Below are 15,297 nucleotides of genomic sequence, written 5' to 3' on the forward strand. Positions count from 1 at the left end.
ACAGTAATTGTTCACTTTATAATCATTTATACATATCTTCAATAGTGTTACTGTTACAGCAAAGTCTCTTTGAGACAAAGGAAAGATTTTTTTAGTGACAAAGGAAAAATACCTTTTATTCTGATGTTGAATTTAGGAGCCTGTGTGAAGGAAGGCTTAGCAAGGTGGTAGGTAGATGAGACTGCTTATAGGAAACTGACTTTCTATGCTGGATTTGATTCTATTAGGGCTATCTTGAAAGATTTGGAGAAAATGTTTTAAAATTGCAACTGGAACACAACTGCTGGACTAGAAATGGAAAGTCCTGAGCATTGAGGAATTTAGCAGATGGCTGCTGAATGTAGTTTTCTTGGTTTTAAGATACCACCAAGTTTTCTCTTCCCTGTAGCTCAAATGGTAAAGAATCTGCCTGCAATGCAAGAGACCTGGGTTCGATCACTGGGTCAAGAAGATCCTCTGGAAAAGGGAATGGCAATCCACTCCAGTATTCTTGCCTAGAGAATTCGATGGACAGAGGAGCCTGGTGGGCTACAGCCCATAGGATCACAAAGAGTCAGACACGACTAAGCGACTGACACTACACTACATTCTCTCTGCATTGGAGATGACAAACTTATGGGTGTGCTCTGGATCAGTTAAAATATAAAGCTGAGGGGCTTCCCTGGTGGTACAGTGGTAAAGAATCTGCCTGTCAGTGCAGGAGATAACAGGTTGGATCCCTGATCCAGAAAGATCGTGCATGCAGTGGAGCAGCTAAGCCCATGAGCCACAACTATTGAGACTTCGCTCTGGAGCCTGGGAGCCACAACTACTGAGCCCACGTGCTGCAGCTCCTGAAGCCTGAACACCACCGAGACATGCTTCACAAGGACAAGCCACCGCAGTGAGAAGCCCGTGCCTTGCAACTCGAGAGCAGCCCCTGCTTGCTGCAACTGGAGACAAGCCCCTGCAGCAGGGAAGACCCAGCACAGCCAATCAATAAATTAATGTTTAAAAATTAAAAAGTACCACAAACTGATTACTTTATATTTTACATTAACAAAACACAGAGAAATTTATTTTGCCTTGTCAACCCATATGTCAGCTTAGATCTCCCTATAAACTTAATAAATTATAATTGATTTATGTCCCTAATTTAAGATTCTCTGTGAGATTATTGAGAATTTCCACATGAACAGTGATAGGCTAAGATCTGGAGTTTCTGAACAAATTAGTATATGGCATACTTCAGGCTACACAGGTTGGTTCAGAAATTGATACATAACCTAACCCTGACTGATGAGATGTAAGGCAAATTTTGCTGAGGGTTTCCAGAAAAGAAGTTCCATCAATCTCAAAAGACAGCTTTAGGGAGAGCCAGCTCTCTTCATTCAAAGACTGTCATATATGTACGTGAGTAAAGTATTATTATCCCGTTTTACAGATAAGGAAACTAAGGATCAGTAAAGTGTATATCTTGCACACTGTCCCACGGTTTATCAGTGGTGCTGAGATTCAAACACAGATCAATCTGCTCCTGAAGCCCATGATTTTAAGCACTATCCGATAGCAACAGATAGCTCCCAGGTAATACTGATGCTGCTGGTTGGGAGACCACAGTCTGAGAACCACTCTTTATAAAAGTTAACAGCTGACAGTTATAAATAGCCCAATAGTGAAAACAGGGCTAAAGGTTTGCAAATCAGTTTCACAAATGATATTAATAGTAGAATCAAGAGTTCCATAACAAAAGTAATGTCTCAGAGTTATCAAATACAGCACATTGAATGTAACAGGAGGTGGAGACTAGGCTGACCGCAAGATTCTCTGTCACAATAGTTATCTAGAAATTCATAAGCTGACTACAAAGCTAAATGTGTGATGAAAACAAAGTCCATCAGGGATGTATAGCTGAGCAAAGCTGTATAAGAAGAGAGATCTGTGAGTGTCTTCTAGATTTTGGTTTTATGCCACATCAGCCTTTTTTTTTTTTTAAATTTTATTCTTCAGGACCATTAGTTACAATGCAGGCATACTTGCCCTGGAGGCAGGCTGGGGTAGGGTCTCTAAAGTCTAATGCTCTTATTTACTAACTGGGTGACCTTTGGTGAGCTTATTTATTGACTGTGTGACCTTGGGTGGGCTTCTCTGATGGCCCAGATGGTAAAAAATCTGCCTGCAATGCAGAAGACCGGGTTCAATCTTTGGGTTGGAAGTCACAAATAATTGGACACGAGTGAGTGACTAAGCACAGATCGTTGGTAATTTAATACTTCTGGTCTCATTTATCTCATTTAACAAATTTGGATATTAATAATTCTCACTTCACAGCATTGTTGAAAAATCAACGAGATAAGACATGAAAGGGGCTTCCCAGGAGGTGCCAGTGGTAAAGAATCTGCCGGCTGATGAAGGAAACAAGAGACATGGGCTGGATCTCTGGGTGGGGAAGATCCCGTGGAGGAGGGTATGGCCGCCCAATCCAGTATTCTTGCCTGGAGAATCCTATGGACTGAGGAGCCTAGTGGGCTGCAGTCCATGGGGTGGCAAGAGTCAGACACGACTAAAGTGGCTGAGCACGCAAGTCATGAAAAAGCCATTGAGAAATGTCTGCCACGTACTAAGTATCCAGTAAGTGTCAGCCATTATTACTTGTCCCACAGCTGAGTTAGGCCATGAGATACAGGAGACTTTTGTGCTTCTCTTGATGATGGTTTATACAAAATCTCATGCTGGTACCAGCAGATAAAATATAGACATCAAGCTTACTGGGTGTCTATAATGTGCTGTGCTATCAGACACACATCTCTGTTAGATGTCAGCAGGCCTAAACACTGGAAAGGAGACTTTGTAAAAAATTCTCATTTAAATCTTCCTTTTGTTAACCTTGTACATTCCAGACACATATATTTAACTCCTATGGCAACCCTACGAGGTCATTGTTTTTAAACGTTGCAAGCTGAAGGGTAAGAGGTATAAACTGACAAAGTGTTTCATACCAAAGCTTTCAAATATAAAAATGAAGACATGAGGTGATATATTCATAATTTGGGAAGGGAGTGAGAGAGTTTGAGACTCAAATGCTCATTCACACATATATTTCATTTGCATGTTTTTCCCTTAGAGGAATTTACAGGATAACAGAAGTAGGGTAAGAGAAATGTCAAGTTATCATAGATAAAGTATATAACTTGCAGCATTTAGACAACTGAAGCTATTACTGCATGGCTACTTAGTAATCATATCTGTTTATATTTATAATATGATATGATATAATATGTAAATGACTCTCCAAAAATTTTGAGGAAAGCTACCCTCAATTTAGAAGAAAATTAAGGAAGAGTTTGGATAAACTTGTGATAGATTTGAAGCCTGGTGAGTCCACTCGCTTACTCCTTAGAAGAAAAGTTATGACCAACCTAGACAGCATATTAAAAAGCAGAGACATTACTTTGCCAACAAAGGCCCATCTAGTCAAAGCTATGGTTTTTCCAGTAGTCCTGTATGGATGTAACAGTTGGACTATAAAGAAAGCTGAGTGCCAAAGAATTGATGCTTTGAACTGTGGTGTTGGAGAAGACTCTTGAGAGTCCCTTGGACTGCAAGGAGATCCAACCAGTCCATCCTAAAGGAGATCAGTCCTGAATATTCATTGGAAGGACTTATACTGAAGCTGAAACTCCAATACTCTGGCCACCTGATGCAAAGAACTGACTCCTTGGAAAATACCCTGATGCTGGGAAAGATTGAAGGTGGGAGGAGAAGGGGATGACAGAGGATGAAATGGTTGGATGGCATCACCGACTCAGTGGACATGAGTTTGAGTAAACTCCGGGAGTTGGTGATGGACAGGGAAGCCTGGCATGCTGCAGTCCATAGGGTCGCAAAGAGTCAGACACGACCGAGCGACTGAACTGAACTGAACTGAACTGAGTCCACTTGGAAAGTTTTAGCATTTTGATTCTTACTGGGTAATTTGCAGATATTTATGTTATCTGCTCATTTGCCCTGGACAGGGTCTAAGCACTCTTTCCCCTCTTAAGGGAAAACACCACAGATTTCTTTTTTCTTTTTTTCTTCAGGAGGTTTATTCAGTTACAGTATATTTTCCATCAAAGCCTCCCTCCCCCCAAGGAATCTCAAATTTGACCTCATTTTCTCCTTTATTTCACCAGCATATTCTAATCCAATCAAGAGCTGGTTTCAACATACAGCAAATTAGGGAAAGGGCACACTGGCTCTTTCAAAGTGAAGCGAAAAAGCTTTTCAAGGTTCTTTTTTCCAGTTAAACACCTTCCAGAAATGAAAGATGTTTCTTGCATTCTACAGTAGATTTCCATGAACTGTTGGTTGCTCTCTTGTTTTGTCTCCTCTCCCCTATCTGCCCAGATATTCTGGGTCCCATCTGCATCTGGGGCTATAAGGGAATATTGCAGTGAGTCACCATCCCCCAAGATGCTTCCCATAAGGCATACCTTACTATCTAGGATCTGGAAAACCCTCTGCTGCAGGGTCTGGCCCTGCTTGGGCCTCACCAGGACGTAAATGACTTTCAGGTCTGGGCTGGTGCGAAATAGCTTCTCCATCAACACTTTGCCCAAGAAGCCTGTGGCCCCAGTAATGAGAATGGACTTGCCACCATAGAAAGCTGCAATCATGGACATGATTCTTCCCTTTTGTCTTCGATAGCTTCAGAAAGAGGTTCCTGAAAAGAAAGAGAAATAACAAAAGATTATATTCTTAGAAGTGCTAAAATGCAGTCATTTAAAATGTTGCTAGCATTTCCAGGAGCTGAAGGCAGAAAAGGGTCAGATGGAGTGATAGCATCATGGTTTATTGGCAACACAATTCATTTCCATCAATATTTCTTGAGATTAATCTCTATGCCTGACATGATGCCAGCAACTGTGGGCAAGAAATGAGTAAGACGTGGTTCCTGCTCTCAAGGAATTGCTTGTAGTCTAATGGAGGATTCCTAGAAACTATTAAATATTATATGGTAATTCTAAAACCAAAGAAAGCACAAAGAAAGGGTACATAGCAGGATCTGGAAATTTCGGGAAGGCCCCTACAGAAGGTGACACCAGTGGTCAAATTTGAAAAGAGATAAGGATCGGGGTAAGGGCATTCCAGACCAAGGAAAGATCAAAAGCAAAGGTCCAAGGTGTTGTGTAGGATGCTGTATGGAGGAATAATACAAGGAATTCAGCGTAGGAGAATGTAATTCATAAGGCTAGGAGTAGCCCCAAACCTGCAACACCAAAGATGAGAACAGTTATCAAAGTTTACAACTTATGATGTAATTTTTAAATTTGGTTGCAGTTGTATTTTATTTAAACAAAATTTTTTTTAAATTTAAATTTATTTATGTTAATTGGAGGCTAATTACTTTACAATATTGTATTGGTTTTGCCATACATCAACATGAATCAGCCATGGGTGTACACGTGTTCTCCATCCTGAACCCCCCTCCTCCCTCCCTTCCGTACCATCCCTCTGGGTCATCCCAGTGCACCAGCCCCAAGCATCCTGTATCCTGCACCGAACCTAGACTGGCAATTCATTTCTTATGTGACATTATACATGTTTCAATGCCATTCTCCCAAATCATCCCACCCTCTCCCTCTCCCACAGAGTCCAAAAGACTGTTCTATACATCTGTGTCTCTTTGGTTGTCTCGCATACAGGGTTATCATTACCATCTTTCTAAATTCCATATATATGTGTTAGTATACTATATTGGTGTTTTTCTTTCTGGCTTACTTCACTCTGTATAATAGGCTCCAGTTTCATCCACCTCATTAGAACTAATTCAAATGTATTCTTTTTAATGGCTGAGTAATACTCCACTGTGTATATGTACCACAGCTTTCTTATCCATTCATCTGCTGATGGACATCTAGGTAGCCTCCATGTCCTGGCTATTATAAACAGTGCTGTTATGAACATTGGGGTACACGTGTCTCTTTCAATTCTGGTTTCCTCAGTGTGTATGCCCAATCCAACAACATATTAAAAAGACCATACACCATGACCAAGTGGGCTTTATCCCAGGGATGCAAGATTATTCAATATCTGCAAATTAATCAATGTAATACACCACATTAACAAATTGAAAATAAAAGCCATATGATTATCTTAATAGATGCAGAGAAAGCCTTTGACAAAATTCAACATCCATTTATGATAAAAACTCTCCAGAAAACAGCAATAGAAGGAACATAACTCAACATAATAAAAGCTATATATACAAACCCACAGCAAACATTATCCTCCATGGTGAAAAACTGAAAGCATTTCCCCTAAAGTCAGGAACAAGACAAGGGTGCCCACTTTCACCACTACTATTCAACATAGTTTTGGAAGTTTTGGCCACAGCAATCAGAGCAGAAAAAGAAATAAAAGGAATCCAAATTGGAAAAAAATAAGTAAAACTCTCACTGTTTGCAGATGACATGATCCTCTAAATTGGAAACCCTAAAGACTCCAGCAGAAAATTACTAGAGCTAATCAATGAAAATAGTAAAGTTGCAGGATATAAAATCAACACACAGAAATCCCTTGCATTCCTATGCACTAAATTTTTTTTTTTGATGGGGACCATTTTAAAAGACTTTATTGAATTTATTACAATATCAATTCTATTTTACAGTTTGGTTTTTTGGCTGCAAGGCATGTGGGACCCTATCTCCTGGACTAGGGATTAAACTCACATCCCCTGCATTGGAAGGTGAAGTCTTAACCACTGGACGCCACGGAAGTCCCTCAGTTGCAGTTGTATTTCAGTTCAGTTCAATCGCTCAGTCACGTCTGACTCTTTGTGACCCCATGGACTGCAGCACGCCAGGCCTCCCTGTCCATCACCAACTCCCGGAGTTCACTCAAAATCATGTCTATTGAGTCGGTGATGCCATCCAGCCATCTCATCCTCGGTCGTTCCCTTCTCCTCCTGCCCCCAATCCCTCCCAGCATCAGAGTCTTTTCCAATGAGTCAACTCTTCACATGAGGTGGCCAAAGTACTGGAGTTTCAGCTTTAGCACCATTCCTTCCAAAGAAATCCCAGGGCTGATCTCCTTTAGAATGGACTGGTTGGATCTCCTTGCAGTCCAAGGGACACTCTTCTCCAACACCACAGTTCAAAAGCATCAATTCTTTGGCACTCAGCTTTCTTCACAGTCCAACTCTCACATCCATACATGACCACAGGAAAAACCATAGCCTTGACTAGACGGACCTTAGTTGGCAAAGTAATGTCTCTGCTTTTGAATATGCTATCTAGGTTGCTCATAACTTTTCTTCCAAGGAGTAAGCATCTTTTAATTTCATGGCTGCAGTCACCATCTGCAGTGATTTGGGAGACCCAAAAAATAAAAGTCTGACACTGTTTCCACTGTTTCCCCATCTATTTCCCATGAAGTGATGGGACCAGATGCCATGATCTTCGTTTTCTGAATGTTGAGCTCTAAGCCAAGTTTTTCACTCTCCTCTTTCACTTTCATGAAGAGGCTTTTTAGTTCCTCTTCACTTTCTGCCATAAGGGTGGTGCCATCTGCATATCTGAGGTTATTGATATTTCTCCTGGCAATTTTGATTCCAGCTTGCACTTCTTCTCATGATGTACTCTGCATATAAGTTAAATAAGCAGGGTGACAGTATACAGCCTTGACGTACTCCTTTTCCTTTTTGGAACCAGTCTGTTCATTTATTTAGAGAAAATCATTTCCAGGAGCAAGTCTGGTGGTGGGATGTCATATGCAGCACTCGGATGCTGTGACTTCTGAGAAAAAGCACTCCACATTATAGAAATGCAACCAGAAGTGTTTGGTCTTTAAGCCTGGCCTCAAGATTGTTGATTGGCAGCAGTGGAGCTTTGAAGGAAGCACGGCCATACTGTGGGAGCAGACCTTCCTTTCTGTCCTTGACTGTGCTGCCTGCAGCCAGTTCTTGGCCATTTGTGTGTATCTGATGGAACACAACTCCAGGGACTGGCCCGAACATCAGGGCTTGTAAAGAAGAACAAAAAACAAGGGAAAAGGTCAACACCCTGCCTCTTTAGCTCTAGCCAAGTTAACTCCAGTGACTCCGTAACAAATAGTGACTTTTCATGCTGTTTTTCAGTCACTAAGTCGTGTCTGACTTTGCAACGCCATGAACTGCAGTATGCCAGGCTTCCCTGTCCTTCCCTGTCCTTCATGTCCTTCCCCCTAGGAGTTTGCTTAAACTCAGGTCCATGAGTTGGTGATACCATCCAACCATCGCATCCTCTGTCACTCCCTTCTCCTCATGCTTTCAATTTTTCCCAGCATCAGGGTCTTTTCCAATGAATTGGCTCTTCACATCAGCTGGCCAAAATATTGGAGCTTCATCTTCAGCATTAGTCCTTTCAGTGAATATTCAGGGTTGATTTCCTTTAGGATTGACTGGTTTGATCTTCTTGCTGTTTATGGGATTCTCAAGAGTCTTCTCAAGCACCACAATTTGAAAACATCAAATCTTTGGTGCTCAGCCTTCTTTATGGTCCAAATTGGTATAAATTATTGTTCAATATGGTATAAATTATAGTTGTAATTTATACTTTTGAGCATCTTGAGTCTATGTTCTTCGGCAGAACTCTTTGCCTATGGAGGATTCATTCATTGATGGATTTCAAATAATTCTGTGCACCTGCTATGCCAGATTCTAAGTTCTTAAGATAAACAGTTGGATAAAGCAAATAAATCCTTGCTGTAGCTCAAGCAGAGGAGGCCAGGGATATACTGATAAATAAATACACTGACAAGTTAATTACAGACTGTTACAAACATAAATATAATAAGGATCAATGACAAAAGTCACAATCATCGTCATTCACTTTAGGGACCATTGCGGATTTCAAATATTAGCTATATTCACTGAGTTATTTAAATTCTGTTTATTAAAGATTGATATGAGAATTATTTTGAAGAACACATTTGGACCTTGTGCAAAAGAGCAATGAAAGATACTTTTTGTCATGTTACATAAGGTTGCTCATATTACAGTCTATCCAATTATTTTCTCAAGAATGTAGCATGCGAGGAAAGTATTGAATATTCTTGCCTTGCTTGCCTTGAAGCTCAGAAGAGTGATGTCATCAAGTTTGGAAGACAGCACATATTCTAGTTTAGCATTCAGAGTCTAAGCAAGACTGTCTAAAATCAATTCCCAGATCTACCATTTACGAGGTGTGTCATCTCAGGCAAATTATTAATCTCTCAGTGCTGCAGTCTGTTCATCATTAAAATGGGGAAAAAGTATCCAGTTACTAGTGCTGTGGTAAGAATTATGTGAATAAATACATGTAAAACACTTAAAAAATACAACTTACCTCTAGTACTGTCTATTAGTATTGTCATTGCTTCCACATTTTTCATCTTAATGAAAGGTTCCTGGCTTTTCCTTTTGACATGTATTTTATATGCCTTCTTTTGGAAATATGAGGAGAGAATTTATACTCAATCATCAAGCCAAATAAAGTGCTTTCCCTGAATGCAACTGTGCTTAATGATAAATCTTTCCAACTCCTTTACATATAAAAATGTTTATGTTATTAGGCTTACATGAGCATGGTTGGCAGGAAAATATACATGGGAAACTGAATTTGGAAAGTGCAACTTCCCAACCTCACTGGTTCTGAAGATGTTATGTACTTGTTTTGCAATAATGTGTGCTTTAGTGGAGTCATATTTTCTAGAAATGTAAAGATACTGTTAAGATTTTTGGTCCCAGACAAGTTTGCAATGTGTGAGGAAAAACTTTAGAGAGCAGGTTGCATATCTCTGATGAACCAATTTCTTGTGGGACAAAGGAAAACTTGATGTGTCCTCAAAGAATGGAATGTGCCTGCTCTGCCCACAGTCCAAGTATTTCTCAAACACAACAAAAACCATAGCACAGTATAATGAGTGCTCTGAGAGGAAAACAAAGCATAAGCCAGTATCTCCTGGCACTCAGTACCCAATTGGCAAAAGCAGGTGGCAGGGGAGTAGTGGTCAAGACTCCAATTAAAGCAAGTGATTCTGAAAAATGTCAAATCAAAGCTGCATCAGAGTTGTTTCTTTAAACTTTTGCTTCTGTTCTCAAGCTATTGGCTTGGTTATTGAACCCAGAAACTACCATATAAAAATTGGCCCTGGAAGCCCCAGTCTACATGTCATAGATCAGCAAGGTCCAGGAATTGCTAATTGTTGATATAATTCATTTGGACTTCCCTGGTGGCTCAGACAGTAAAGATCCACCTGCAATGTGGGAGACCCGGGTTCGATCACTGGGTTGGGTTGATCCCCTGGAGGAGGGCATGGCAATCCACTGTAGTATTCTTGCCTGGAGGATCCCCATGGACAGAGGAGCCTGGTGGGCTACAGTCCAGGGGGTCACAAAGAGTTGGACAGGACTGAACGACTGAGCGCAATATAATTTATTAAAATAATTAGATTGTTTCAGAACTTCCCTGATGATTCAGGGGCTAAAACTCATGCTCTCAATCAGGTGCCCTCAGGTTCAATCCCTGGTTAGGGAACTAGATCCCATACACTGCAAGAAGGAGTCCACATGACACAGCTAAAGATCCCACATGCTGCAGCTAAGACCCAGCACAGCCAAGCAAACAAATAAGTGCTTCAAAAACACGTATTTTAAAAATAGAGTGCAGAAAGGTCTGTGTACCCTTCTTTCAGCTTCCTCCAATAACATCTTATATCCCTATACACATAATTTAAAAAACAATTAAATTGTTTCAAAAATTAAAATAATTTTACACTCAGAAATGGAAGATATATAACTCTAGAAGGAAGAACATGTTTAGAACATGGCTTACCTTTCATATAGTGTCAGATTACTAATGCAGAGAACAAAGGCCACTTTCCTATTCCTCATGCTTATAACATAGTTTGTGAGAAGCATAAACTACTTTGACAATATCTGAACCAGCCTATATAATGCAAGGCTGAATGAAAAATAGGCTGACAAGGCTGACATGAGAGTCAGCCAATACATTTTTAATGACTGTCTACATGTGCCAGGCACTGTCCAGGCACTGAGACTAATAGTAAACAGGTCTTATGCAGCTTAGATTCTTCTTTCCTATATTCTGGAGCATTTTTTCTCCTTAAGATCACCAGCTCTCCATGGTAATGAGTGGGATTCCATAGCTATCACTCTCCTTTTGTTTTCTAGAAGTGAGGCTGTTCTCATTTCTAGAGAATGTGTGTTACAATATTGAATCACAAACAGTTGTGCCAAGTTAAACATTTTTTGCAGGTTTAAGCATATGGGGACTTTAATTATTCTTTGGGTGGTTCCTCTGGAAAATAAAAAACTTTAGATTCAAGAAAGCATTTAAGGTAGACAATCCATATTTCTTGGTAGCCCTTGAAAGGAAAAATTTTTTTAAAAGAAACAGGTGTTTTGCCTCTCAGGAATCATACTTTGTCAAGGTTTTTTGTTTTTTTGCAGTATTAACATTTTGGGAGAGATAAATATTTGTTGTGTGGGCTCTCCAGGACAATATGGAGTGTTTACCAGCACCCTGGCCTCTATTCACTAGAGGGTCATAACATCCTTCTGTCCCCAGCCAGATGTGATAGTCTGACATGTCTGTGCATGCGTGCTCAATCACTTCAGTTATATCCAAACTGTTTGTGACCCTATGGTCTGTAGCCCATCAGATTCCTCTGTCCATGCGATTTTTCTGGCAAGACTACTGGAGTGGATTGCCATGCCCTTCTCCAGGGGATCTTCCCGACTCAGGAATTAAACCCGAGTCTCCTGAATTGCAGGCAGATTCTTCACTGATTGAGCCACCAGGGAACCCCAAAATGTCTCTAGACTTTGCTAACTGGGCTCCTGGGAGAAAACCTGCCTTCCCTGTCAGAGAGCCACTGCTTAGTAGTACTTTTAAAATTTCTCAGTTTATAATATTCTGTCCATCCTATTAAAGGGTCAAAATTCAAAGCTTAAATTTCTATTTGTGAAGCTAAGTAGAAATATAATCCACTTTTACATTCTATTTTATCTATATTGAATTATTCACAATTAATTACATTTACCCAAGCAAATTACACATGTGGTTAATCTTGACTGAACTCAAAATGAAGATGAAGGAAGGTTACTCCAGATAAAGATCCTCTGCTTTGTATTTAACCAAATTCCCTTCAGTCTCTGTGCTATGAGTGCATGTGTGCTAAGTCGCCTCAGTCATGTCCAACTCTTTGTGACCTTATGGACTATAGCCCGCTAGGCTCCTCTGTCCGTGCAATTTCCTAGGCAAGAATACTGGAGTGGGTTCCTGTGCCCTCCTTCAGGGGATCTTCACCTAGCAGTTGAACCTGCGTCTCTTACCCCTACCTTGCATTGGCAAGTGTGTTCTTTACCACTAGCACCACCTGGGCAGCCCCTCTGTGCTATAAATTAGACTACTAATCCCACCTTTCACACAGATTGAGCCTCTCAACTTCATTCATCTAGACCTATTTGGGAACATTTAAGAAAGAATGACAATCAGACCAGCTTGAAATTGACTGAGAAACATAAAGCTATCTAGTATTGGTTGCTGAATAGTAATAATTCTATGAACAATCAAATCAGTCTCATCTACTGGTAGTTCTGTTGCCTTTTTTTGAAGATTCAAGTACGTTGTTTAATAGGAGAGATCTCATGTAGGCAAGTGGGGTTTTAGTTGACAATCTGCACAGTAATATGGGCTGCTGCTGTTGCTGCTGTTGCTGCTAAGTCACTTCAGTTGTGTCCAACTCTGTGCGACCCCATAGACGGCAGTCCACCAGGCTCCCCCGTCCCTGGGATTCTCCAGGCAAGAACACTGGAGTGTGTTGCCATTTCCTTCTCCAATGCATGAAAGTGGAAAGTGAAGTCCCTCAGGCGTGTCCAACTCTCAGCGACCCCGTGGACTGTAGCCCACCAGGCTCCTCGATCCATGGGATTTTTCAGGCAGGAGTACTAGTTCACTGGGCAAGGCTAGTTCATTGAAAAAAAATCTTGTAAAACTCAGTAAATGAAAGTTGGTCTGCTTCATCAAAATCAAACACTGAAATTCTTTCAGTAACTATCTGAATTAAGGAAATGCACTTGTAAAATAATATTCAATGAAAACAAAGGAGAACAAGAACTTGTAAAGACATCATAATGTTTATCACAAATCCCTGTTGAAAGATTGAAGGAAATAAATGACAGTGATTGTATAACAGTGAGATGAGATTAATGATAAAGACTTCTGCTTCATGTCTGAAATTTTCCCCATGATTTAAAAGGGCATTTAATGATACATATTAAATAATAAATACTTTCAAAAACTGCTTAGGAAGCAATAGCAGCTGGCATTTTTATAGTCTCTTTTTTGTGGGCACTAGAAACACAAAGAAACTTGCAAAGCAAACTTCCTTAGTTTAAGATGTATTTAAAGTGTTTTTAAAGGTGTGGCTCAACTGACATTACAGCGTTATGGACTGAACTGTGTCCCCTCCAAATTCATATGTTGAAGCCCCTGTCTTTAATGTCATGGTATTTGGAGACCAGGCCTTTGAGAGGTATTTCAAGTTAAATGAGATCACAAGAATGAGGCGCACATTGGATAGGACTAGTTTCCTGATAAGCAGAGGAGGGGGCACCAGAGAACAGTTTCTCCTGCAACGGCCACAAGGAATGGCCACAAGGAACAGCCACATAAGGGCACAGTGAGACGGCAGTTGTCTCCAAGCTAAGAGGAGAGCTCCACTAGAAGCTGAATTTACCGGCACCTTGATCATGGACTTCCAGTCTTCAGAACCATGAGAAATTAACATCTGCAGTTTAAGACATCCAGTCTGTGGTCTTTTCTTACAGCAACTTGAGCAGACCAACACACACAAACATGCATGGACAGTGACATGAACATTTTTGGTTAAGTGTGTAAAGTCACACAACAATAATCTATATCTACCTTTTCCATCCTGGAGTAAAACTCTATAATGGAACAAATATATCTGTCACAATGTTCCACCTTTGCGGCACAGAGGTGGGATACTCGTTCTTGATTTTCATACATTTGTTAAAATATGGACAGATCTTTTATGATAGCCAACAGAGGTCTCAATAATTCAAGCCTTAAAAATCCATATATAAGTCACTGAACCTACAAGTCTCATAGCCTATTTCAATCTCTCCCATCCATGGGCTTCTGCAGCCCAATCTGTAGTCCATCCTGCTGGTCTCTTAATTGATTTTGTATTTATTTGGATCTTAAGTAAATGTATATTCCACCTTATCAGGATTCATAAAATTCTATTCTCAGAAATACATAATTCTTCCCCTACCTCCTCTCAGCTTTATTGACAGTTGAAATATAATACTGTGTAAATTTAAGGCATACAAATGTTCTGATCTGATACACTTACAAACGTATCAAATAATTAACCTCATTGTGTTAGCTAACACCATCCTTAGCCTCACATAATTACCCTTTTTGTGGTGAGAACATTTCCAAATCTGTTCTCTTGGCAACTTTTGAATATATAATACAGTACTGTTAACCATAATCACTATCTGCATATTAAATCCCCCCAAAATATCCATCTTATAAGTGAAAGGACAACATAGTGTTAAAAGGGCTCTAATTAAATTCTAGTCAGAGCCTATGGGGGCTTCCCTGTAGTTCAGCTGGTAAAGAATCTGCCTGCAATGGGGGAGACCTGGGTTGGAAAGATCTCCTGGAGGAGGGCATGGCGACCCACCCCAGTATTCATACCTTGAAAATCCTCATGGATAGAGGTGCCTGGAAGGCTACACTCAGTCCATGGGATGACGTAGAGTAGATACGACTGAGTGACAAAGCACAGCACAGCACAGAGCCCATGGCTTTACATGAGTTACACTGCCCAAGTCCATTCTATTCACACTCACAGAGGCACAAAAGCCAGGGCAAAAAGAAATAGCTATGAAAGGCAATGATTTCCAATTTCTGAGTCAAGGAATATCTTTTACATGAGAAGAGGAAATATACAAATTGCTATGCTTTCTCAACAGCTTAAAAACAATTTTAAAGAAATCAGTAAATTTCTAACCAAACACAATATATAACAATATATTTTAAAATGTAAAGAGAAAAGTGACATCTGGAAGGACTAGGAATGTTTGCATAATCAAATAGTTTCTTACTTGGGTCAGATCTCCTAAGTAAAACAGGGAAGTCATCTAGTCTTAGTTCCTTGGATATCCATCTATGTAAAAGAGGAAGAGAAAAAAGTTCCCTTCCCCCCAGAAAAAAGTATGATTTTATTTTAGTACAAATCAGGAAAATTAAATATGCT

At 40.2% G+C, this 15,297-nt stretch overlaps 1 protein-coding gene across 1 annotated transcript in view; it reads right to left on the reverse strand.

Moving 5' to 3' along the window:
- FAR2 (fatty acyl-CoA reductase 2) overlaps window positions 1-15,297 on the reverse strand; it is a 92,127-nt gene that overhangs the window by 48,831 nt on the left and 27,999 nt on the right. Inside the window, exon 2 of the mRNA XM_005680707.3 lies at window positions 4,455-4,684. Within this exon, the coding sequence (XP_005680764.1) occupies window positions 4,455-4,643 (189 nt within the window). The 5' untranslated portion in view covers window positions 4,644-4,684. The remainder of the gene's footprint in view (window positions 1-4,454; window positions 4,685-15,297) is intronic.

Source organism: Capra hircus, chromosome 5, assembly GCF_001704415.2.
Source record: "Capra hircus breed San Clemente chromosome 5, ASM170441v1, whole genome shotgun sequence".
Lineage (NCBI taxonomy): Eukaryota > Metazoa > Chordata > Mammalia > Artiodactyla > Bovidae > Capra > Capra hircus.